Below are 26,276 nucleotides of genomic sequence, written 5' to 3'. Positions count from 1 at the left end.
CTTGTGGACATGTGCGATAAACATGTCCGAGTATTATCGGCCAATACTCGATCAGGTATTATAAATCGTCCGATCCTAATATCCGATTAGAATTTCGGATTTCGGCATTCCGAGTGAAAAATATTTAGAAAATAGGTATGAGTGTATTCATGGTCTATATTGACTCAAAATTAAATTAAGAATCCAATGACACGGTCGGAATTCGATTCCGAGTTACGGAACTCAAAAAGACACGTTTTGAGCCGTACCGGGCGGATTTCGGCCCGACAGTGGTCCAGAACCGACTGTCTCCAAAATTTACCACAAAATCGGAAATAAAATTTTAAGAATAAAACTCAACTAGAGTTTCGTCTAATTCTTTACTGAAAATTCCCAGAAATTCATTTTCGAATATATAATTAATGAAAATATTAGTAAAATCTTATAATTCAAACTCGTAAAATTCGCGGTGTTACAGTTTCCACCATGAAAAACATTGAATCATACGATTCAACGCTTTGGAGCGCGCTTTTGATAACCATGATATTGACCATGTAAAAAAATTAACCGACATTTCATAAATATTAATCTCTTTATTTATTTTTTATAATTATTAATTCTACAAGGAGGACAAAAAAATTCAGGATTAAAAGTGATTGTTTCATCCAAATATCAGAACAAAACTCTAACTCAACAAAAGCTTATAAAAATATACAAGTAAATAATGAACTTCAAACAGGATTCATACCATAGAAGTTAGCTAAAATCTTGGAATTAATTATTACTTTTGTATAAATGCATCTTTACAGAAGGCATATTTTCTATGTTATTAAAATTAGGGGAAATACATAAAGTCCTCTCAAACTTTATGTATTTTATAAATAGTTAGTATCAACTATTTTTTTCTAATTGTTTATTGAACTTTATCAATTAGTGAATTTGATTTATTTATAAATGTATTGGTAAATTATTCATAAACAACAAGAAAATCGATATAATTAGACTCATAATAGTAGTAATTCAACAATACATGTTAACCAACATTAATATTCAAAGGAAACCGCCATCCGAATAAATAATTGATGGAGTAGAAGAGAATAAGTAATTCCAGACTTAAAAATGATTAATACAATAATATTTTTATATACAAAAATAAAATAATAATGATTTAACAATCGAGATTAAAAAATACATGAGTTATAATTATTCATTGTTATTAGTATAAAATTATCTTTATGTGTGTATCAATTTCACCAATAATTAAAGTTAAAAAGGTAATTAGAAAGAAAATGTAGTTCATAATAATTACTTACCGAAAACATAAATTTTCTTATGTTTTGCTAGACTTTCCCTAAAAAAATACATGACAACTTTTTTGATAGCTTCATCTTAAAGGATTAAATAATATAGGAATGCATAAAACATTTTTTCAAAGAAATTAACAGCATGTTATCGTTTGGGTCTTTAAATTCCAGCATTATTACTTTGAACACTCCAAAAGTGTGGGCGCTAAGAAAACCTACTTACTGAAGTTTTTTTTTTTTAAAAAAAATTAACTAACGTACACAACTTGGACCCAAATTCTTCCATTTTCTAAATTGCTCTTCCTTTTTCCTTGAATGAACACTTGGACTGTCATATTCAACTTTCTCCTAAACTAACGTAGAATTTGACTTTAAGAAATTGAACCATCTAAGTAGTTTCCCCCACAAGAAAATCATATATACACATGTTTTGAAAAGTTTGAACATAGAAAAATAAAACCACATTTGAATATGCACACTAGGATACATTTTAGTCAAGATCCCAAATGCTACCAACCATGCTATAAAAAGGACCCATTTCCCTATGCTTCTAAATATCACACATTATTCATTCCTCTTTCTCTCAATATTCTTAAACAAAAAATAGCTCAACTTTACCAAATCTCTAATTTGCATTTTTTTGTATCAAACTTTTATACTAAAAAGATGTCAAACACCAATACCATTCTCAAAATACAATCCTTTTTAGTTATGTTGATTTTGGTGAACTCTATTTTCATGGTCTTAGAAGCTCGTCCATTAAGTATCATTGAGACAAGAAATTCAGCCACTAGAGAAGAGGTGGTTGAGTTATTTGATTGGTTATCTCTAGCAGCTATTAAGCAATCTGGGCCAAGCCCTGGGGTAGGACACAAGTTCACCAACATTGATACCCTTGGAGGGATTAAGGACTCGGGTCCTAGTTCTGGAGGGGAGGGTCACAAATTTACAAATAGTGAGACACTTGGTGGAATTAAGGACTCAGGTCCAAGTCCTGGCCAAGGACACTAATTAATTAATATGATTTTGTTATCAATGTTTTGGTTGTGAATTGAGTTTTGGAGGAGAAAAAAGAAAAAACATAACTTTAGAATTATCTCATAAGTATATTTTCTGGCTCAGAAATCTCTCAATTTTTTTTATTTCCCTCCAAAATCTAACTCATAAACAGATTATAAGTTATTAGCTAGCTATTTCCAGATTCAAATTGATTAATTAGTTCATTTTATTGCTGTCTACTATTTTCACTTCTTAGTCCATTGTACTATAATTTATACAGTTCTATTTTCCCTTCACTAAAGTGTAAACAGAATTTGGAACAAAATAATGCTACTTACACGTGCAATTTATTAGAAGGTTATGTATGAAAATTGCTAATTTAATTTGCAAAGCCTTGTAATATTTGTTCTTTTATAAGCAAATAATAATACTTTTGATGTTAAAAAATGTGACTATTATATTTATGTGTGCATCCAACCCTGTCATAAATATATAACAACACTCCATGAATCTCACTCTCTCCTTCTTTCTACAACCACTCATCAAATTATTCACTCATTTTGTTCAACTTTGAAATACTAGCATATAGTTTACTTAATTTCCTTTGTAATGTTCATAAATTGGATAAAGTATCTCAAATCATTCCCCCATTATCATTCTCACCAACTTGTTAAGCTATCTGTTTTTTCTTCTTCTCTTGTACTTTGGATCCATATTAGAGGTTAGGTCCTTTACAATGTTGAGTTGAGTGATGATAAAAATCTGTTGTCTTAAATTATATTTTAAACTATGTCATGGACTAATGAAAATATGATATATCAATTAGAAAAAATAAATATTTTTTGTTTTTTCTTCAGTATCATTTGTCTTTGACATGGTTTGAGAGCGTTATTTATTGAGCCAATAATTACAAAGGAGTTTGATTTACCTTGTTGCATCCTGAAATTCATTTGATTTATTTCTCGAGTTTCTCCCTATTGACCAAATAATATTTCAATAATTTTCGAAATTGTTTTAGTTGTTTAATGTGTTATTGCTCCCTTGGGTTTGTTTTTTAAGCCTCAAAGGAATTGCATTTCACTCGAGGTTTGAATATTTTTGTAATGTTTGACTTAATTGGCTATTATTGAAGGCGTAGCAGTGGCTAAAGGCTGAAGAAAGTTGTAACTGCTTCCATGCACATGTGTAAATTTGATATTTCTGTACTTAAATTTCACAAATAAATGTACTAATAATACATATTTGTGTTCATAAATTAATGAAAATGAATAGAATATCTCCAAATATTCATGCATTATCATCGACTCTCCAATACTGGCATATGAGGAGAAAAAATAACTTAAAATAATATTGGTTGAAGATATTTTTTTGTCACGTGTCACAATCTTTATATAGTATTCCACTCTCAAGTACCAAAGAAAATCTCATCCTTCTGATAAGCTTTAGCCTTAGAGCTATTAAGCAATACATGTTTGGATATACAAGTTATTGATTAGAAAAAAATTAGGTATAGTACCTTAAGTATAAGTGATACTTGGCGACCAATTATTGATGGACACATGTAATTTTTTCCATGTCGTCATTAAAGATACTTTAACACCATTAGTTCTTTTCAATTAATATTATTTTCTCTATCATCATTCCAAGGTTTATACCATATAGACATATTTCTCCTTCCTTTAATGGATCTACTCTCTCTTTGATCCTCACACTTTTTGAATAATCCGTTATCTTGTGATCTTATGTTATCTTTATTTGTTTCCCATTATAACTACCAAAAAATGATTTTCATATTAATATAAGCATTAAACTATATTAAAAAATTAGATCACAAATCCTTATACATAAATTCAAGATCAAAAAGTTAACTCATGATATAGGCAGTCTCCAACGTTTACACATTGTGCAAAGAAATTTTGATTACCATCAACCCACACCAGAAGCACAATTGTTGTACATCCCTTTTTAATGGATCTAATAAAATACTCACAACAATCTCAAGAAAAAATCATGAAAATGAGAATCATAAAAGATTAGTGTTGGTTCTTAGATCAAGAGTAGACATGACAAAAAAGAATGGTGTTTAGTAGTGGTGGATCTTAATGTAAAGTCTCGGATGAGTAACAATATTTAATTACAATTTATAATTAAGATTAATTGAGCAACAAAAAATATAAAGAAATATAGATAATTGTTTTGAAGTTTTAAAACAACATAAAATTCTAAATAATAATAATTAACAATTAAAGATGTTAAAGAAAAATGTATATTCATTTAAAAGTGTTCCTCTTTATTAAAGACTTCAATTTACCAATGATTGAATTAATGTTAAAATTTTCAGCTATTTATTTATTAATTTAAATCAACATGTTGTCTATAAGAAATTCATATTCTATTTTACTACATAGTTTTGTTTGGTTGTCTTCGTTGCTGAAAAAAATATTTCTATAGTAGCTAAATGAGAATAGTTAAAATAAAATGAATAACTCGATCAAACAAATAATATGCTTTCACTTTTCTCATATCTTCAAGTTGCACTTAATTCATAGATGATTGAGATGTTTTTCAAATATGAATGACTAAAGACATCAACAATAAAACGTTGAAATTGACATCTCAAGTAAATCTTCTCTTACTCACACTAAAATCCATAGGGTATAATTTTTTCACAAAAATACATACGTTATCAATATTTAATTATTTATAAAAATCCATAGAATTTTAGGAGTTTTGCTATAAAGTTTGACAAACATAATTTGTGATACCATAATATATTTCATAAGTGTAAAATCATTTTAAACTCAAATGAAATAATAGTATTATAAGCAATATTAATATATACACATGTAAGAACTACACAATTTGAACAAGGTAAAAAAAAATATTTGAAAAAACAAAATAAAAGGTTAAAAAAAATTGAAAAATAAAATCTATGGGGCAGTTGCCCCCACCTGAACCTACAATGTTTCATCTCTGGTGTTTAGGGAAGCTTCAGATCTCCCTGAAATTTCAATAATGAAATGAAAGAGAATGAGTTATAATGAGAGAGATGACATAGAAAATGATACAACTTGAAAAGAATTAGTAGTGTTAAAGTAATTTAATGATGAGATGTAAAAAATTACATGTGACCAACAATAATGGGTCACAAGTACTATTTATATCTAAGGTATTGTATCTAAGTTTTGTCCTTATTGATTTTTACTTTTACATTTAAGAATAAAAATATAATAAATTATATCTAAATAATAAGAATACCACTTCTCCTTTAATATCGGAGATAATCTTAACTCAATAATAAATGTTGAAGCTCTGGGGAAGGATAGTCACCCTAATAATTTTAAAATATGGATGAAATCCTAGTCTTAATTATATCATACAAGATCAAGAAGGAGTTGGTGCAAAAGTGTAAAACTTTATTACATCTCAAAAATCATACAATATTAGAGATTAAGGTTGATAGGAATAATAACGAGGTTGGTCGGACATTAGTAATGCTTACCCGCCTATACTCATACTATTTGTGGGTCATGATATTCACAATACCAAACGAGTTTTCAACTTTAATTATATATTTACATACTTTATAATAATTAATATTTAAAAATAATTATTACTCAAATAATATGAAATATATGATAATTTTATCGTTTTATAGTCCAATTACTAAAAAATATTATTAAATAATAATAAAGTAGACAAAAAATAATCTTAAAATAATATTAATAAAGTACAATATATAAAATATTTAATTAAAAAATAAGTTTATAAATATGCAGGTACCCGCAAAATTAATATCATGATACTCATTCTCACTTATAACTATTTTTATGAGTACTCATTACGAGTTCTTAAGGATACTCATGAGTCTAATTTTTTTGTCATCCCTAAAAGTTAATGATATTTGTTGGGATGGTTAGATTACTTAAAAGGATACTTTTGATTAAAATTATAATATTTGAATCGCAATTATAGTCCTCAGTGAAACTGTGCCATGCCTCAGTATATGCAAGGCTGGCAAATAACACCTAGAGACAAACGAGAAATTCACCAAATTGATATACCCGAATATATTAGTATTAGTATTTAATCTACAAAAAAAAAACATGCAAGATAGTTTCAATAACATTGCTTTAACTAAAAGGTGAAAGATAGATTTCAACATTCATCTTTTGTACCTATTTGTTATTTCTATCTCTTTCTCCCAAATAAAAAAAGTAGGTCATTCTGTTAAAAAAATATATTATTTTCCACTAATTTTTTATATAAAAAAGGTAACTATTTATCATTTATGTCAAAGGCGCACTTTCTCTAATCAAATGAATATTTGCTTTTAAACTAAGGACTAATAATAATACCATAATAACCAAAATGTACGATACTACAAGGATAAGAATATCAACACGATATAAAGGAATAATTAGACACGATGAACATGTTTTTCCCCAATATAAACTGAATTGAATATGAATACTATATCTTTTTTAAAGTTACTCCTAAATTAGCCCATTTTAGTATGTAATGTGTAAACACTATTATTAATATAAAAATTTATTATATTACCTACTATTTATATATATTATTTTTTACAAAATATTAATAATAATTTAATATAAATAATAGAGGATATATTACTCAATTTTATTTCTAAGTACAAGTATTAAAAGGGGTAAGAAGTGAAAATCAAAACCCATTTTGACTCTTGTCTCAGGACAGCTCATCACTTTCTCCATTTCTTCTTCTCTCTCGCTCACAAGAATGGGAAACTCTTCTAAGGATGATTCCGCCACTTCCGGCGACGCTTCTCCCGGCGATGCTCAGCCGTCTAATTCCAAACTCTATTCTTCCGGCGAGAAAGTCCTCGCATATCACGGCCCTCGAATCTACGAAGCCAAGGCACTCTCACTCACTTCTTTTTATTTTTTCATTTCCTCTCTCTTTCAATTCCCTGTTTCTCTCAATTTTCATGTGCTTTTTTGTTATTTCTTCACTTTTGATTTTTTCGTAACCGTAATTTTGTAGTTTTTTTTTTCACTCACTCAATGCAGTGTTCATTTGCCGCTAGGTTTTTTTTTCGTATTAGGGATTTCGTTTTGTGTTTCCGTGTTCGTACTGTTTGACTGAATTCTCACTAACGGTTTTTTTTTCTCGTGAAGGAGAAGCATTGAAATTTTTTATGGTTTCACATCATTTTTCCCTACTTGCTATCCTGTTTTGTTTTTTTTGTTGCTATTTTTGTTTGTTTATGAAATTTTAGAAATTATTTATATTGTATAATAATTGTAATATTTGGTCCTTTGTGATTTGTATATCCCTAGAAGATGTAGAATTCCGGTAAGTAGCACTGAAAGTAAATTTAGGGTTTTCTCTAATTGTGTCTTTTCATACACTTAATGTGAAGTTTTATACTAATTAATCATTTTTACTGATAAGTTGTGTTTTATATACTTGTTTTTTTACTCCTTGGTTACCTAGCATTAATACTTCAAATTGGCTGCCATAGCTTTAGATGCTTCGATGCTTTTTCGATACTTTTTTGTTTAAATATCTTTCTATTATTTTATAAGTTTATTTCATGCTTTGACCATCAGGTTCAAAAGGCTGAAATCAGAAAGAGTGAGTGGAGATACTTTGTTCACTACCTTGTAAGTTCGACTATCCGAAAAGATGTTTTTTAGGGCATTGTTTGTATTTGTTACTTCATCGCAGTGTTTTTGCTTGGTTTTAACTTTTCAAACTAATGTTTTTGCTTGACTGATTTGAAATCTTGAATCACTTAGCGTGGTAAACTTTATACTGATGCCTGCATGGATATGCTATTGACTTCTGCTTGCTTTTATGTTTTTGTTTTGCAGGGCTGGAGTAAAAAGTGAGTTTTTATTATCTCTTTCCTTTATTTCATTTCGAAGTCAGAGTTCAACTGTTCAAGTAATTAAAATGCTGAAGTAGAAATGGGATCTTCTTAATCTTGATGCTTCAATCTTTCAGTTCACAGTACGTGTTCTGAAGTATTATAGCTCTTCTTTTGTACCTTGTGTGATCCAAAGTTGGTAAAAAGGATTACGTAAAAACCAAACCAAAGTTAACATGTGGAGAAATTCCTAAGCCAGCATCTCATGTTAAATGGCAATGAACCTTGTGTATAAGGAGGTTCCTATTTAGAACTTGTTTAACAATATGTTTAAAGGGCCTTTGTAATAATTCATCTATATTTTTTTATTATAGAGAATCCTTTTCATTAGTATCATTTCCCCATAATTATATGCTATTTTGATATATTACCTTCAAAAAGGTTACACAGAATCATTAACATATTTCCTACAGTTGGGATGAATGGGTAGGTGAGGATCGCCTGATGAAACCTACTGAAGAGAATGTCAAGAAACAGCAGGCCCTAGACAAAAAGCAAAACGCAGAGAAAAATGTGAAGTCTGGGCGTTCAAGTCAGCCAAAGGCCAAAACTTCCATCGGTAAGCAATGCTCCTTTTTAAATAGTGTTATAGTGATAATGTATTATGACAGTGGGTTGTGTATTCAATTTGTTGAATGTCGCTTTAGCATAAGCTCTTTGCTTATTTATATATATTGTATATGCTTTCCCGATGTGTATTTTTATGTGGAAGTGGGGACCTTTGTTATTAGTTTAATATTAGTTTTAAGTTCTTAGTGAAGGATGAGTAATGAAGTTCTTAAAAGTGCCTTTGTCAACTAACCTCTGAAAATATTGGTCAATATTTTCGTTTTGGTGAGCTTAATTTATTTGTTATTGCGAAAATGACATCTAAAATGTTCAATAGGAATGGAAGTACCAGACTATGGATCGGCCGATAAATGCTATCAGGTGCTTGGGTTTAAGTGTACTAGTGTAGTATAAAGTATAAACAATATAGTGTTCTGATAAGATTCACAAGTACTATTGACTTTTGGGGAAAAAATACTGGTAGTTATTTTTGTCCAAAATTAATTCTGGACCTCTTGCACAAACAAGCACCAAAGCATCTAACACGCTCCTGAAAATTTTACAGAATCTGCAGCCTGCTACAGTAAGTTACCCAGTTAAAATCAATTTACCCCTGTTTTAAACACTATAAAATATTTGATGAAAAAAACTTGACAACATGCATTTACAATTTCCCAAGCACCAAATCCTCATTCTCTGCTCCTTTTCCCTCAACTATTGGATTGGAAAGATTATACTTAGAACACTTCTTATTTGTTAGCTTACATTTGCTTTGATTCTGTAGATGCAAAAGTGGATAAAGAGGACATCAAGAACATTGGTATTCATAAATTTCATCCTCCTTTTTTGCGGATTTTTTGTTGACTTTATTATTCATGATCATGATCACTTCAGTTCTATTTCTATTGCTTATTGATATTAGATTCTACAATCAAACATTGTTTCAAGAACTAAGTTTGAAGCACTTAGACTTAGGATAAAAAGAGGCTTCTAAAGTTTTCCAGGTTGTACTCTTTTGGATTTTAAATGTCCTACCAAATGAGTTACTCACTTTGCTTGCTTATTATATAATCTACTTAAATACATTCATATTACTTATGTATCCCTTGGAAAGTCCAATAATAGAGGGCTATGATTAGCTTGTTTCAAAGACAAGATTGTTAACTAAGAAAGCCTTCACATAAGGTTGACATATGCTCACCTGTTTAAATAGTGCTTCTATTATTGCTTTATCATTATATTTTGTGATTACAACAATACTTGGTGTATTTGCTTCGACATTTGGAACCTGGCCTAGATTGCACATCCTAAAAACCGCATTCATTTGATAAATGATATTACCCTTCATTAGATGTCTATAGCGAGCCCGAGGGCAGACATAGCTCTAGCCCAAAATGTTCCATTTGGGCCTTTAACATTTTAGCCCAATAATATTTGGGATTGGCACTCACATTGCAAAAAACAAAACACGACATGGCCATCGTGCATATGATAATTTATATTTAAAAATATTTAATTGTTGAATTTAATATGATTATATGATAATATTTGGTTGTTGTACTAATAAATCTAATTTGTCAAATTGTGCAGTGTCAAAAGGGAAGAAACGAAGGCATGATTCGGGAGCTGAGGTCTAGTTTATATCATTGTCTAGTTATATTGCTTGATGTTCATATATTCAAATTGTATTATATCCTTGACGTTTCCGCTTACCATTTACATTGAATTTCGCTTATCATAGATATGTGTAGTCAATCGCACGCTATAGAGGTGTGATAGCGCTGTTTTGGAGGTCGTCGGCCTTCCTCGCAACAAAATGGCGGTTAGTGGTGCACTTTGTTGTCTCAGCTGCTGCGAGTTGAGTCACGCTCTAGTTTGCCTCCATTTCATAGTCCAGAACCCGTTAGAGGTTGACGATAAGTCAAACACTATTTTTAAAAAAAGAAAAAAGTTTGTTTTGCCCTTATTTTTATCTCCTAGTTTTTTTAGGGTTTTCTTATTAGAAAAACTCTTTCACTTCTTTCCCTCATTTAATTTCTTTCTCTATTTCTTCTCCTCATTTAATTTCCCTCTATTTCTTTTCCTCATTTGATTTCTCTCTATTTCTTCACCTAATTTAAAACTAAAACTCTCTATTCCGTTCTCCCATTTAAAACTCTTCCATTTATTTCTCTCCTACACATACTTAATTCATTTCTTTTTTCAATTTCATCCCCAAAATTGAAAACTCTCTTTCTTCTCCCCATTCGTCTCTAACTCACTATTCCGAATTCTACTGAATTCATTTCTTTTTTCTATTTCTTCCCCTAACTCTTCCACTTCTTTCTCTCTTTCTTTCCCTCACTCGTCTCTGACCCACTCTCTTTCTTCCCCAGTTGTAGTGGTTATCCCACTACTCATTACTCTGCTATAGTATTTTTGGGGTTGGCTGTTATGCTCCGCTACCTGCAATGGACTACCTAGTCATAGATTATAAATTTATTTGTTTTGCTTTCCTGTACTCGTTTCACATTTCATGTGATAAAGACACTATGTAACAATAAAGTTTTTAGGTATTTTAAAGGTGTACAACTGAAACTATAAGTAATGTGAATATGAAAAAAATCTAATTTTAAACTTTCTTCTTTGTTTCCTTCAGAATGCAAAATACTTTCTTATTTCTTTGATATATGATAATTGATTTGATTGGAATTTCTTCTATTTGTCACTATTCCTTTATTGGAGAATACTTAAAAGGATGAATGAAATATGTGAATTGCTTGAGTGATTTAATGTACTCAACCATTTCTATTTATATTAGAAGAGTCCATACATGAATCCCTTAATTTTAGGGAAATAAAACCATAAAGATAAAATTTGTTTAGTCAATCACATGTGATAAAGGTGTCGCGGAATGTTGTTGGCCCTCCCCGGGACGAAACGACTATAGCAGTGCGGCTTGCCATCACGACTGTTGTTGGTCAAGTTGTGCTCTAGTTTGTTCTCCATTTCGCAGTCCAAAACCCTCTACAAGTTAAAGGTAAGTGAAACCCTAATTTTTAAATAAGAAATGTCTTTTTTGCCTTTATTTTTAACCGTTAGTGTTTAGGCTTTTTTAATATAAAAAACTTTCACTTATTTCCCAGTTTCCTTCATTTAAGACACACATGTTGTATAACAAAAACTGAACATTTTCCATTTCTTCCCCTCTTTTACAACTCTTATGTTTCTATCTCTGCTTCACCACCCCCCTCTGCTTATTACTCCTCTCTGCTTCACCACCCCCCTCTGCTTATTACTCCTCTCTGCTTCACCACCCCCCTCTGCTTATTACTCCTCTCTGCTTCATTTCCCTTCTTTGCCTACTCCTCTCAGCTTCATTGGTCCTCTTTGCTTCATTACTTTGTTGCAGCCTTATATGCTTAATCTTTATGTTTTGATGCCTTAGAGCTTGATTTATAATACACTTATATTAAAGCCTTAGATGCTTAGACTTATTTTGGTTATTTGTTATGAATGCTTATTTTTGTTATATTTTTAATTTGGTGTATTTTAGTATTTTTGTGTATTTATGTGAAGGCTATAAAAAAATTATACTTTTTCTTGGTTGTAGTGGCTATCCCGTTACTCGCTATAGTGATTTTGGGCTTGGTTGCTATGCTATCCACAATTGACTACATAGGATAAAATACATGATATGATTTCATAATCATATATTTAATCTTACTCACATACATGATATGAGTTAATAATCATATATTTAATTATCTCTACAATATTCTATTTATCTCAATAGTCTCAACACTCTCAAGATGGATCATTTATGTTGAATGCATCCAACTTGTCACATATATACGATATTCTTGAATATTGGAGAGTTAATGAAGATATTTGCTAACTGGTCATTGAAATTCACGAATGAATTAACTCTCCTACAATAACCTTTTGGCAAATACATTGACAGTCCACCTCTATGCTTCGTCCGTTCATGAATGACTAGATTAGAGGTAATATATATAAAACTGTTTGATTATCACAAATGAGATTCGTAGATTCGACTTTGCAGAACTTTAATTCAGGGATAAGATGTTGGAGCCAAGCTAATTCTCCTGCAACAAGAGACTTGACTCTGTATTCTGTCTCTGCAACAAGAGATTTGATCTAACAACACTTTGTTTCTTGCTTCTCCATGAGAGAAGTTTACCACCAATGAAAATACAATAACCTGACATTGACTTCCAATCATTTGGGAAGCCAACCCAATCTGCATAAGAGGAGGTGAGAATATTTGTATGACCTTTGTTCTCAAAGACCAATCCTTTTCCAGGAGACCCTTTAATGTATCTCAAGATTCGAACAATTGTAGCCTAGTGAATGTCTAGTGGTGAGTTAAGGAATTGATTTACAACACTTACGACAAATGATATATTTGGTTTGGTCATGGTTAAATAATTTAGTTTCCCTACAATTTGATTTTCCTTGAGTCTGAATATGGTTTCCCCTTATCTGACATAAGTTAAACATTAGGATCAATTGGAGTATCAAAAGGCTTACAATCTAACATTCATGTGTCCTTTAGGATATCTAGAGCACAATTCCTTTGGGATATGACAATACCTACCCGTGGTCGAGCTCCCTCAATGCCAAGAAATTAATGCAAAAGTCCCAGGTCTTTCGTTCCGAAGTTTTGAAATAAGTGTTGCTTGTGACATTTGATTCTATTGTGATCATTTCCATTAACGACAACGTTATCAACATAGAATAGAAGATAAATACATTGATCAAGGGAGGAATGCTGATAGAATACAGAGTGATATTTCTCACTACAAATCATACCAAACTTCTAGAGAACAAAGTTGAACCATGCTTTGGGAGACTACTTAAGGCCATATAATGACTTATGTAGCCTACACTAATCCACGAGACTCCCCCTAAGCAACAAATCACATAACTAAGTAGTTGCTTCATATAAATCTCTTTTAGCAACTCCCCATGAAAAAAAGCATTCTTGGTGTCCAGTTAATGCAAGTGACATGCATGCATAGCCGCCATAGCTAGGATGAGACGAACATAAGGCATTTGGGTAATATGAGAAAAAGTCTCACCATAGCTAGTACCAAACTGTTGATTGAGTAGCCCTTAGTCACCAATCAAACTTTTAAACGATGAACCCGAACATCTGAGCCTACTTTGATAGCAAAGACCCATCGACAACCCACTATATATTTCTCTTATGGAAGAGGAACAAGAATCCAACTATGATTGGAATCTAAGCCTGTCATCTCGTCAATTATAACCTAGTGTCACCTAAATGTGGACGTGCTTCCTTTACAGCTTTAGGAATACTCAATAAACTATATATGGGATGAAGGTTATGAGTAAAGCGTATACCTCTACTAATGACGATGGTTAATTCAGTGGAAGATGTTGGCGGATCCGAAGCAGGTGTAGACGGTTGAGCAAGAGTGGAATCACTTGGATCTTGATTGTTCAATATCTACAATTTGTGAAGGACATGTGCATCGCTGGTAAACAATAATAGGACAAGGAGTTGGTGACAGTGACACAATTGATCTAGGTGGTATTTAAGGATGATTGAAAGGATTGTAACACCGATGACCTTTTTGGACAGAGGAATATTCAAGAAATTTACATTTGATTGCATGGAATCGCAACTTACATGACTTGGAGATGAGCCATGCACAAAACAAGTAGAAATAAAAACTCGTGGAAGAACCTTAAAAGGGTTATCACTTGGACATAGTAGGGAATAAGATACTTTTTTATTCAAAACAGAGAGGGCATCTTGTTAATTAAGAAAACAATAGTAAGAATTGCACCACCCCAAATTTTTAAAGGTGCATTGGCACTCAGTAAAAGTGTTCTTGCAACTTAAATGATGTAACGATGTTTGCATTTAGCAATACCAATTTGGTGAGATGTGTAAGGGCAAGTAGATTGATGGATTATGCCATGAGACATCATAAAGTTATTGAACTGGGCAGAAAAATATTCTTTTGCATTATCACTTCCCAAAATATGAATAGGTTTACCGAATTGAGTTTGATTGTCATAACAAACTTTTTGGAATATAGTAAATAGTTTTGAGCATTCTTTTATTAAGTAAATCCAAGTACAACGTGAAAAATCATCAATAAAAATAACAAAGTACATATGCCCCAAGATAAAACTGACATGACTAGGACCCTAAACATATGAGTGAAAAAATTCAAAAAGAGAATTTGTTTGACGATGAGCTACTTGTGAAAGGAAGCTCGAACATGCTTCCGAAGCTCACATGACTCACATTCTGAAGACTTCAAAGTAAATAGATGGGGGTCCATTTCCTTCAATATATTTATAATTGAATTACCAAGGCGACGATGAATGAGACTTGAGAATCTCAACTGGAGGAGGATGCTGATAATAATACCTGCAGTCTAATTAAACTCATGCGCCAATCGTTGTCCAGTACTCTGGTTTTGTACAGTAAAGGAATAATCATTGAAGGTTGTAAAACATTTAAAGGTGTGAGTGAGTTGACTTATAGAGTAATTTAAATGGACATTCGGGTATAAGTAAAACGTAGTTTAAATTTATTGAAGGAAATGGTGTGGTTTGACCAATGCTAATAGCTTTGACTTTAGAGTCATTAGCAAGGGATATAGTGTGGTCCTTGTTGGGAAGTAAGTCTCACATCGCCTACCTCATTATCTCGGGAATGGTTTAAATACTTGTTGGGCTACTCCTCTCATAGCCAATTGGTTTTGAGATGGAACCTTAATATGGTATCAGAGTCAAAGCCCAAGTTCTTTCCGGTTGTTATGGGCCAAAAGATACCCTTTAGTTATGGGTCAAAGGTAACCCTTCGCCTGGTCCGGCAGGCCTATGTGGAGGGGGCATGTTGGGAAGTAAGTCTCACATCGCCTACCTCATTATCTCGGGAATGGTTTAAATACCTGTTGGGCTACTCCTCTTATAGCCAATTGGTTTTGAGATGGAACCTTAACAGTCCTTTGTTCTGTGATAATTTTAAGAAAAGAGAGGGGTTTCTAGCAATGTGATCTGAAGCACCATAATCCAATATCTAGGGATTCAACAAGAGATGATTGAGACAGACAAACTGTAGAATTACCATCATAAGTTATAGTGGCTACAGAGGATGAGGCTTGTTGTGTCGCCTTGAACTGTAGATACTCCTTATATTCAATATCGGACAAGCCATTATGGCGAGTATTTCAACTCTCACCTTGTTTTTCTTGATCCAAAAATTTATAATGAGTCACATTAGCTGTTCTTTTAGGATATCCTACCAGAGAGAAACATTTATCTTGTTTATGACCTGTATATTAGAATAAATGCATTGAGACAAAGCACTAGTACCGCAAGCTCCTCCTCCGCCACAACCACGACCTTGACTTCCACGAGTTGCAAAATTAGAAATGAACGCAGGTGAATATGAACTTATCTGAGAATCAACTTCAGTGAACAAAGCAGCAGATGATTCAGAACCTGATTGGGAACCACCTCCTAGCATGACTAGGATTTGTAAGGTGGAACTCATAATAAACAATCAATGAGTTCCATCGCTGCAGGCACACTAGGATTTGTTAGGATTTAATTATGAACAGATTCCATGTCTTTGTGAAGACCGTGTAGGACAAACACCATAAAAAATAATCAATCTCACTGTGTATGGAAGATCATCACCTATCAGAATCAATTTCACTTCTACAATAGTAGACTGCAATGTAGCCAGCTTGTGAACAACATCATAGAGTTGTTGAACATTGTTTGAGTAAACTGTCTTGGCCTTCTTCCATATGTCACAACATGTTTTGTAGCTAACTAGCTACGAAAGTGCACTGTAAGCTTTGGATTGATAAACTGTCTAAGAGAGACCAACTGATAGTTTACCTTCTTCCACTAATCTCGTTCAACGGTAGCAGTAGCATTTGCATTCTGTGAGATGATCGGAAAGACCTTGGCCTAGAAACCAGATCTCGACAGCTGCTTGCCAGTCCATGTAATTCTTACTATTGAGATTTTATGATTGATTGAAGGGCTACCAGAGAACACAGAGGACATAAGACCATTATTTGTGGGTTCAGACTTCAGAGACGACAACAGTAGAGGGTGCTGGAAATATCTAGATCTGAAGCCACAAAAAGAGCCAAATAAGGGTTTGACTAAAGACCCACAAGGAAGTGAGTCACAGACAGCCTTGGTGGTGGCTGAACGACAATATTATGGATTGGGGCTGTTTTAGACTTTGTCTAGGGTCAATGAACCAGCCTTGACAGTGGCTGGTTGATGTGACAACTAGAGCAACAGAATAATTAAGGTTTATTTTACCAAGCACCTTTCCGAATGCAGTATACAACTATCCGTTGTACTGCGCTCTCCAAGTGTGCTTGTTCCTCTTTTTCCTTACCATGGCAAATCTTTGTGAAATAAATCCGATGAGAAGAAAAAGAAGGCATTAAGAGAGGGCCCAGACTTTTTCCAGCTGTTCAATTGCTCCCTCCCATGAAATATGATATCTGATACCAAGTTGAAAGCAATAAATGAAATATGTGAATCCTTGGGTGATGGTCCATACTTGAGTTCCTTGTTTTTAGGGAAATAAGGTCAGAAGGATAAAATATATGATATGATTTGATAGTCATATATTTAATCCTAGTCACATACATGATATGATTTAATAATCATATATTTAATCCTAATCACATGTGGAATCTTGTAGTTATCTCAACAATCTTCTATTTATCTCAATAATCTTATCAAAGATATTCTTATGTGTGTGCTTTCAATTATCAGAAGGGCAGTGTGACTGTCGAAAAGCTTGTCAAGATTCAAATTCCTGCAACATTGAAGAAACAGCTTGTGGATGATTGGACCTTTGTTAGTCAGCAGGATAAGGTACATGGAAACTATGAAATTCATTATTTTCATTTGCTGACACCTCCTATATGCTTAAAATGGACTTCACTAGAATTAGATTTTGTTGCATGCTTCACTGTTTACCTGAAAGAGATAACCTCAAGTGATGTTGTTTCTTTCTCCTTTAAACTTAATGGATAACATTGTGCTAGTACTATTTAATGTGCCACTCAGAAATTTAAGCTATCTGATTGCATTATGTCACCAGCTTTATGAATTTTGGCTTGCATAATTCAAAGTTTTACAATGATAACTGAATCATTTGACAATGATCTTACAGACTCTAGCTCTGATGTCTTCTCTTGTGAATATTTAATGCGAATATTGTGACTTATTGGTTTGCACCCCTGCACTTTAGAGGTTAAAGTGTAAATGTAATCATTGATTATAAATTTGATGCTTGAGATTATGCAAGTTACATGCGTGTATATGAAATTGTAGAATTATTAAAATCTTAACAATTGGTTTTTGGATGAACTGTTATAAAATTCCTTATTTATTATTCCTCTCAAGTGCACTCCTCTCTTGATCCCTACAATCTATAGCCTATTTTAATAAATGAAGCCAGCCAACATGTGTTAATTTGTCGACATTTGTTTCTGCAGCTCGTAAAACTTCCTCGTTCACCAACTATTGATGAAATTCTAACAAAGTACCTTGAATACAAGACAAAGAAGGATAGCACGTGAGAAATCATTGATTATTAATTATTCCTCATTTATAATTTTGTTATTCCTCATGCATTTAGTTGTAGTTCTTAGATTTTGGCAGTGGACACCCTGGCTCCCTAGTACTACTAATGGTAAAGGGGTGTATTGTGTGTCCCTTTAATACAGGGTGACTGATTCAATAGGAGAAAGTTTGAAAGGGATAAGGCGTTATTTTGATAGAGCATTGCCTATGATGCTGTTATACACAAAAGAACGCAAGCAATATACTGAAACAATTGTGGATGGTGTGTCTCCATCAACCATATATGGAGCTGAACATCTATTACGCCTCTTTGGTATGTTTATTGCTTTTGCTGCTTCTAAGTATATGCACACACCCATGTTCTGAACTTGCATTTTGTCTTGGGATATGTTTCTCTTCTTGGTCCTCATTTCTTTTGTTGATTCTCTTGATTTAATATTACAAGAATGTTTGTCAGCTTTATTTGATGAAAGCGTAAACTTTTGACATATTATCATTTAATGTTTCCTGGTTAGTTGCTATGTACTATCTACTAAATAAACATAGACTTGGCCCTTGTTGGTAGCTCAATTTGCTAGAGGTGTAAATGTGTTGAGAGGTGTGCTGTGGTTTGACCCTGACCAATGCTCTCCATCCCCATTACACACTCCCTGCCCCAGGAAATATATGAGTGCAGTCTAGGTGGGTCTCATGTTTAACAAAAAAAAAACATTCATAGACTTTGCTTTGTTAAGTTTGCTGAAGTTTTGGTGTGCCTTGAGAATTTTGACATTTCTTATCACTTAATGACTGTTGGCTAGTTCCGTGAAGTACAAAGAAGAATCCCCCTTTGTACATGATTTCTTCATCCAGATAGATATAGGATCTATGGAGTGTTCTTTAGCAGTCCAAGGGATTGGTTTACTTTTAGTTTTATGTTCCAACCCCACTAATGTGGTTATTATTTTTTGTTTATATTGCCATTGCAACCATGTAATATTATTAGAAAAATTGTTATATTGTCATTACGGGTGTAGCATTTGAACAGCGATTATGATCCAGATACCTGATGTAATTTTCATACTGTGTTCTTCAAAACGTTAATAGAATTTCTGGTACTTGCAGTTAAGTTACCTGAACTTCTGGCTTATATGACCATTGAAGAGGAAACATTGAATCGCTTGCAGCAGATATTACTTGACTTTCTCAAGTAAAAGCTCAAACCTATCTCATATATAAGATATTATTATATTCTGTCGTTCTGAATCCTTACTGAAATTGTATTATTTATTAAGTGTTCTAATATATAATGCATATGTATTAGTTAATGTAGTTAGCGCATCGCTGGGTAGTCAATTGCGGATAGCGGAGCATAGTGGCTGACCCAAAAAACATTATAGTGGGATTGCAGGTGACAGGATAACCGCTACATCTAAGGGGAAAATGCATTAAAAGACTAAAAATTTAAGAAATTTGTACTCTTTGAAGTTTTGAAACAGGGGGAATGAAGTAGTATAATTAAAAATATTAAAACTTGGAAGTTTAGATGAGGCCATGGTTGTGAAAGAAGTGGGTATGTGAGAAGGGGATTGTGGGGAAGAAGCTTTGCCTTAGAAATGTGTATGCTGGAGGTTGAGATGAGAGTCATTGTTGTTGCAGAAAGAAGGGAAGAGGAGGGTTTCACATGTTTCTGTTGTAGAAAAAGGGAAAGAAGGGGAAGAGGAGAGTTTCATGTCTCTGGTGCTGCACTGCAGAATGTTCTACTATTGTTCACATGTTTATAGAAGACAGAAGAAGATGGAGATGTAAATTACCCAAAACCCTAAACAACCATGCCATGTATTAAACAATAAGGGCAAAAGGGGTTTTCCCCTTTAAAAATTAGGGTTCCATTGCACAGTCTTGTTGGAGCAGGTTCTGATCCATGATTTGGCCCTTGAAGTCACTGCTTTCTGACCTGCAACAGGCGCGATGACCATCCGTGTCGCTACACTCCCCTTCGTCGCGTTGAAGGGTCGGCAACCTGTGCAATGCCACTATCCCAGTGCGATAGCGCGCTATTGACTACTTAGGCGCATCGTGTCTACATAATCTTTTTACAAGCCCATGATTCCAATATAATTGAAGCAATATCCCAATAGAGATTAAGAAGTTCAGTTCTAACATCTATTTGTTACATGATTCCAATATAATTTCCAGCTAGAGATTATGAAGAAAATCTATTTTAACATTTATTTGTTACTACTCTTGGGTACTACTTTAACTTTAGGGAACAGCTCTGTCTCAGGTACGAACATGCTTTCTTTCTTATCCTGGAAAAGAAAGAATGTTGTAAATATAACAATTGTTGCTCTTGGTTTATTTTAACCTCTTATGTATATGGTTTTGTTGCTCTTGGTTTGACAATTAAATTTATGGCAGGTTTTTGCAGAAAAGTCAGAGTACTTTCTTTCTTTCAACATATGATGGCACCAAAGTCTCCGGAGGAAAAGGCAAGGGGAAAGAAGAATGAGGGTACTTTCTTTATAGATGGTACCAAAGTCTCTGGAAGAAAATGCAAAGGGAAAGAGGACTAGGAAGCAATGTCAAATCCTAGTATTTCCTAATGTGTTGTATTTGTTATGATCAATTAGTATAGGAACTATTATATTTCCTAAAATGTTGACTAATTCATTCTTTAATTCAAGTTTACACCATAGTTTATTTGCCAATTCTGTGATATATTTCACAGATGAAAAATACTAGCAGTATACTTCCCACGTGAGGTGTAAAAGAAAGTAAAGAGTGTTTGATCTCGGTTTTGTTTGTGATGATGAGAAAGAGGTTGATGATTGAAAACTTCATAGGTTTGATTTTCATGTTTGTTTAATGTCAAAAAACTACTCACAAATATCAAACTAACTGGCCATTTAATAAATCATTAGACCAATTTGTTCATTTTTACATCATTTTCAATCATATTTTCATGGATCAAACAAAGTCAAATTATCTCATTTTTTAAATATTAAATTGCACAAAGTATGTTCCTTGCCGTCTATATACTCTATCACTTTTATATATAAATAAGAGAATGGAAACAAATCCTTGATATCCTTGCCCCTGATTTCAATCGCTCCAACAATTAACCAAATTTTGGTTGGCCTATGTTGATCATATGAATCAACAACCTTATAATTGTCATTGAATCTCTAGTGTTGGGAGGTGTAGCATTTAAATTTACATCCATGTACATAGTTATTCGTATATATAGGAAAATACTACCGTTTATGTATTTAGGGAGTATTATTATCATTAATCTCATTACAGAATGTAAATTGTATTTATTCCTTAAAGTATATTCACTCAAATTTGAACAACATTTTAACATGGTATCAAGATTATCAAGAGTGAAGCCAATTCACTCCAAGAGCCATGTCAAGTGACAACTTTGTTTGAAATCTGTTATGCATCTTAAGGAAAAAGATGAGGCAAAGATGCCAAGTAACATTGCAATAAGAAGTTGTACAACTATTGCAAGCAACTTCTCATATCATTATAGATTGTCCTACAAGACCCACACAATGACAAATTCAACATTGAAATTGTGCAGCAAATGATAATCTTGCGTGTAGGGATAAAAAAATGTAAGAGACAATATCTAATTAAATTTGTTGTAAGAAAAGTTTAAATTTTTGTTGTTTAAATAACATTGTTTCTTCCCCAACCTCATTTTTTTAGGAGTTAAATTTAAGACTATTGATTAAATTTGAACAACAATAGACTAGCTGATCTTCATCCACATGTTTTTAGTTACCTCATGCTTTGAAATTATAAATATATCACATTATTATATATTATCTACTGACAATATATATATATATATATATAATTGAATGATTTTGCAATTCAATTAGGTATAATATACCATAATTGTGTCAATAACTAATGACATTAAGCAGAACCCTCTCACATTATTTGATACATTGTTAATTAACCTTGTAACATTGTGTTTTATTTTGGTGGAGGTAATGAGATAAATGACTATGGATTCAACTAGATTAAAGCAATTTGGAGTGTCTGGAAAATATGGAGTCAGGTTGACAGTTAGCCTTGAACTACAATGACTGGGTACTGTTCTTTACTCTTGAGAATGTGGTGGAGTCTGGAAGTATCGAAGTAGGAGTAGAATCTTTTTGTATCGCCTACGAAATGCTTCATGCTGGAGGAGGTACCTGAAAATGTTTTTCAACGATCAAGTTAGTATGTGCAAGAGATAGAGACTATAAGATAATAATATCAAGAGATATTGCACAAGTAAAAGAGAGTGAAGTGAGTAAGTAAAATTCTTTGAGGGAGAAAGGAATATTCCTTTGTAGATATTGTTGACCTGACCGACCAAATGACTTGTCGGGTCTGTTCCAAACACACAAAGGTTACTTTCCCGTGTCACACGGCTTTGGCAAGTTCGTACTCTCAGGATTTGCAACCGTACTACAAATCCATATTGTCGTCTGATCAAAAGCACAGTAGCTTGTAGTAGCTTGTGACTTACAGTAGGGGTCTAGGCTGTTTAGTTGAGGTGACAACCCTATGTAGGTGGCGTAGCATGAAAGTATCAGAAGTGGTTCCTATATTGTTTCGTCATTTTTGCCTAGTTGGTGGAACATCTTTCTAAGTTTCCGGGTCGTCTGGTTAAGGCCCAGAGGAGCTTAGGGGATATTCATTCTATCCAGGTTTATATTGATAGTGATCAGTCTTGCTCGGTCATGACATGTCTTTTTAGGTATGACAGAACACGTACCTAAAAGAGACTTCAATAATCAAATTAGTATTTATAGATGGCATAAAAAATTAGAGAATGGGTTAAGAGGTCATGAAAGGGATATTCTTCCCATGTAAATGATCAACTCTACTTATATTGAGTGGAACATACTTATCTTATGATGAAGGAAGGTCCATTGATGCAGCCATGCTCCTATATTGTCAATGTCATACTTTTGAGTTTATGGCTGCTCATAGTTGCTATTTAGGGGAGTCTTTCTGTATAAGTTATCTTATAGACCAATCCTATACCTTATCTTTTCTTATGAGTTATCTTATAGACCAATCCTATACCTTACTGGGTCTCGATAGATCGATCTATATCTTGGAACTTTTGGATCTCTCGGTTTTTTGTTTTCATATGTTTGTCGGTCTACCGACCCGCTCATCGCCAATCCAATATATTTGGACTTATCAACACATTACTAAAATGAACAAGGATCATTTGTCCCCAAAACTTCATGTTTTCATGTCCTAAGCTAATCATATTATAACAAATAATATAAAAATGTTATTTTATATTTTCTTTATTTTTCTTTTCAAGTATGTGTCAGAGTTGATCCCATTCTACTAAAATACCCAAGTCTTGGAGGGTATAGTGAAGTTCTGTCACAAATACTGTTAGTGGTATGTGAAACTGAACTCATGAGTAAAATATTGAAGAGGGTATATTATTAATTTTTTATTTTTTATTGAAAAGTCTTTAATTTTACTTCAATAGTAAAAATGACAGTAATAAAAAAATATCCTCTAAACGTGTTAAGACCAGTTCCCACAAAACTGTGCCAGTTGAAAATGCTACAATACTTTGATAGATTTGGAAAGCTTTATCATCTTTATAGTTCTGTTCGACTCAAAAGTCGCATCTAGTCATATTTATGTTTCCCAATAACATATATCCAACGTGAACTGAGAACCAATCCACAAAATTACTTTGTTCGATTTTGTACCCAATAAATGATAGGGACAGAAAAACGCTTTCAGTTTTTATATTCTTTCATATTGAGAACTAGTTTTCCGTTCAAGGCTCTTGTGTTAAAGATTATTTGACTAATTTTGATCATCATTAAGCTTGTACATAGAAAATAGAGGTACCAAGTTCTTCTTAACATTACGCATGTACATAGAAAATAGTAGATTAAAACTTGTCTTGAAATTCCAAGCATATTGCATCATTTTAATCTAACATTTTATCATCAATCTTGTTTCCATTTAAGCCCAACTAAACTTGCAGAATAGGAGCAACCAACAGCCTAAAAAGTTAGAGAAATTTCACAGGGTAAAACATGACACATCCCTCCTTGAGTATTTTAACACAATTGTGGCCACAATATTAAAGTTTTCGGCATTATCAGCCACTGTTGTAACTGCCTCAATTTAAAACCATCGATACCCTTCGCTATTTTTGCCACTTGTTAAGGATGAAACCTCATTCCTCCACTACTACAACTTCATTCCCTCTTTTTCCATCTATACATCAACCAAAATTATTCTTAAAAACAATGAAATTAACAAAAGGAAAAAGCTTTTCCTTTTTTCTTCTTCTTCAATCCATTTCATGAATCAACCCTGTTAATCCCAATTCGATTCACCGACACATTCCTAAACCCCTCACTCTTATCTTCCAAACACATTCCAGCCATGTAATTCCTCACTTCCTTCTTTACCATCTCTTGCATCACTGCCATTAACTCATTACTAAAACCAAACCCTCCAAAACTAACACCATTCTCTTGACGCTGTTCTTTTCGCGCCACAACATTCTCCGTCACCGCGTCAAATGAACACTGTTCCACGCCGGGAAGAGACAGCGACAGCGACAACGAAGTCGCAGGCCCATCATCACCACAACACGACGTCGTTACAGTTTCCACCAAGTTCCGAATCACAGCGTAAGGAACACTACACTCGCTCATATCAGATACCGATCCACACGGGCTACCCGGCGAAGCGACCCCAGTACAAACCGGAACCACCGCGCCAGGGTTCAAAGAACGTTTACGCGGAGGCTCAACCGCAAAACAGTTAAAAGGTTCGGTTTCGTGAAAACTCATTAAACCGCACTTACGTTTAAGCGTTGAGTTCCAATGGTTTTTTATAGCGTTATCGGTTCGACCGGAAAGAAGACGGGCTATTGTGGCCCATTTATTTCCGAACCGGGCATGGGCTTTTATTATAGTGTCGTCCTCTTCGTTTGTGAAAGCCCGATGCTCTACTTGAGGTGAGAGCTGGTTACACCACCTGAGCCTGCATGATTTTCCAGATCGGCCCGGAATTGATTTACTTATTAGTGACCAGTTTCTTGCTCCGTGTTTTTCAACCAGTTTTTGTAAACACTCATCTTCTTCTGGGCTCCATGGACCCTTTACCCGATCCATTTCCTTTCGGGTCATTGACATGAAGGAATACTATTATTATTATTTGCGTTAATAATAATAATAATAATGGTGATGATGATTTGAGTGTGTTGGTTGTCAAGTTTGGAAAAGAGAGTTGAGGGAGGAAGAAGAAGAAGAAAGGTTTTGTGAATTGTGATGTTGGGGTGAAGTGTGGTTGGGTTTTTATGTGAGGGAAGGGGGATAGGGTACCGGTTTAGCAGGTTAGGCGTGAGGGAGTTGGAGCGTGCGTTGTGGGGTATTTCGGTAACCGTTTGTTCCTGGTAGGCGGTTGCTTTGGGATTTGGGATACAGCTGTTTTTAGGGCACACGTCAGTTTTTAGCTGATCTTTGTTAGAACATATCATGCCTTCTCCTTTTGTCTTATCATTTTCTTAATTTGATTTAAAAATTAAATAAAACAAAAATAGTATTTTCCATGACAAAATAGTTTTAACTAAGTAATACATACATGTAGATTCTAGTAAATGTGATCAGGATACGACTAGACTTTACCCATTTACCAGACGTGACCTTACCCTTTGACACACCATTATTGGGTCTTATTGTTCCAGATTTAGGTTTAAAAATTAGAATTCAATAGAGTTAGGTTGGGATAAATATGATTTGGTTTGGACTCATCTCAAGTTTACTCACTCATTATGTTTATATGTGTCTTTATTTAATTATATATATAATAATATATCTTTAGTTGAAAGTATCATTGATTCTCTAATTTTTTCATCATATATACATGATTAATAA

At 33.3% G+C, this 26,276-nt stretch overlaps 2 protein-coding genes and 2 long non-coding RNA genes across 6 annotated transcripts; 2 read left to right on the top strand and 2 right to left on the bottom strand.

Moving 5' to 3' along the window:
• Window positions 751–12,757, bottom strand: LOC109350134. Its single transcript, XR_002108077.1, has 3 exons — window positions 12,650–12,757; window positions 10,047–10,049; window positions 751–763 (listed from the first exon to the last, which is right to left on the bottom strand). It is a non-coding gene; the product is annotated as an uncharacterized LOC109350134 (long non-coding RNA).
• On the top strand, window positions 6,956–21,132 carry LOC109350132 (protein MRG1-like). Of its 3 annotated transcripts, none has more exons than XM_019591279.1 (12): window positions 6,956–7,178; window positions 7,874–7,927; window positions 8,138–8,151; window positions 8,271–8,276; window positions 8,607–8,744; window positions 9,519–9,562; window positions 10,333–10,373; window positions 17,542–17,643; window positions 18,270–18,349; window positions 18,501–18,670; window positions 19,462–19,546; window positions 20,758–21,132. In XM_019591279.1, exons 1-12 carry the CDS (start codon window positions 7,041–7,043, stop codon window positions 20,846–20,848), a joined length of 963 nt encoding a protein of 320 aa, XP_019446824.1. In that variant the 5' UTR covers window positions 6,956–7,040; the 3' UTR covers window positions 20,849–21,132. The 3 variants fall into 3 exon arrangements, with proteins under 3 accessions (XP_019446824.1, XP_019446823.1, XP_019446825.1); XM_019591278.1 differs by having other exon boundaries at window positions 8,607–8,752; window positions 9,527–9,562; XM_019591280.1 differs by lacking the exon at window positions 8,271–8,276 and having other exon boundaries at window positions 8,607–8,752; window positions 9,527–9,562.
• LOC109350133 lies at window positions 13,042–16,206 on the top strand. Its single transcript, XR_002108076.1, has 2 exons — window positions 13,042–15,393; window positions 15,734–16,206. It is a non-coding gene; the product is annotated as an uncharacterized LOC109350133 (long non-coding RNA).
• Window positions 24,552–25,671, bottom strand: LOC109350131 (transcription factor MYB44-like). Its single transcript, XM_019591277.1, has one exon. It carries the CDS (start codon window positions 25,533–25,535, stop codon window positions 24,693–24,695), a length of 843 nt encoding a protein of 280 aa, XP_019446822.1. The 5' UTR covers window positions 25,536–25,671; the 3' UTR covers window positions 24,552–24,692.

Source organism: Lupinus angustifolius, chromosome LG06, assembly GCF_001865875.1.
Source record: "Lupinus angustifolius cultivar Tanjil chromosome LG06, LupAngTanjil_v1.0, whole genome shotgun sequence".
Lineage (NCBI taxonomy): Eukaryota > Viridiplantae > Streptophyta > Magnoliopsida > Fabales > Fabaceae > Lupinus > Lupinus angustifolius.
The sequence above is the reverse complement of the archived record's forward strand: the minus strand, read 5'-3'. Positions and strand labels throughout refer to the sequence as shown.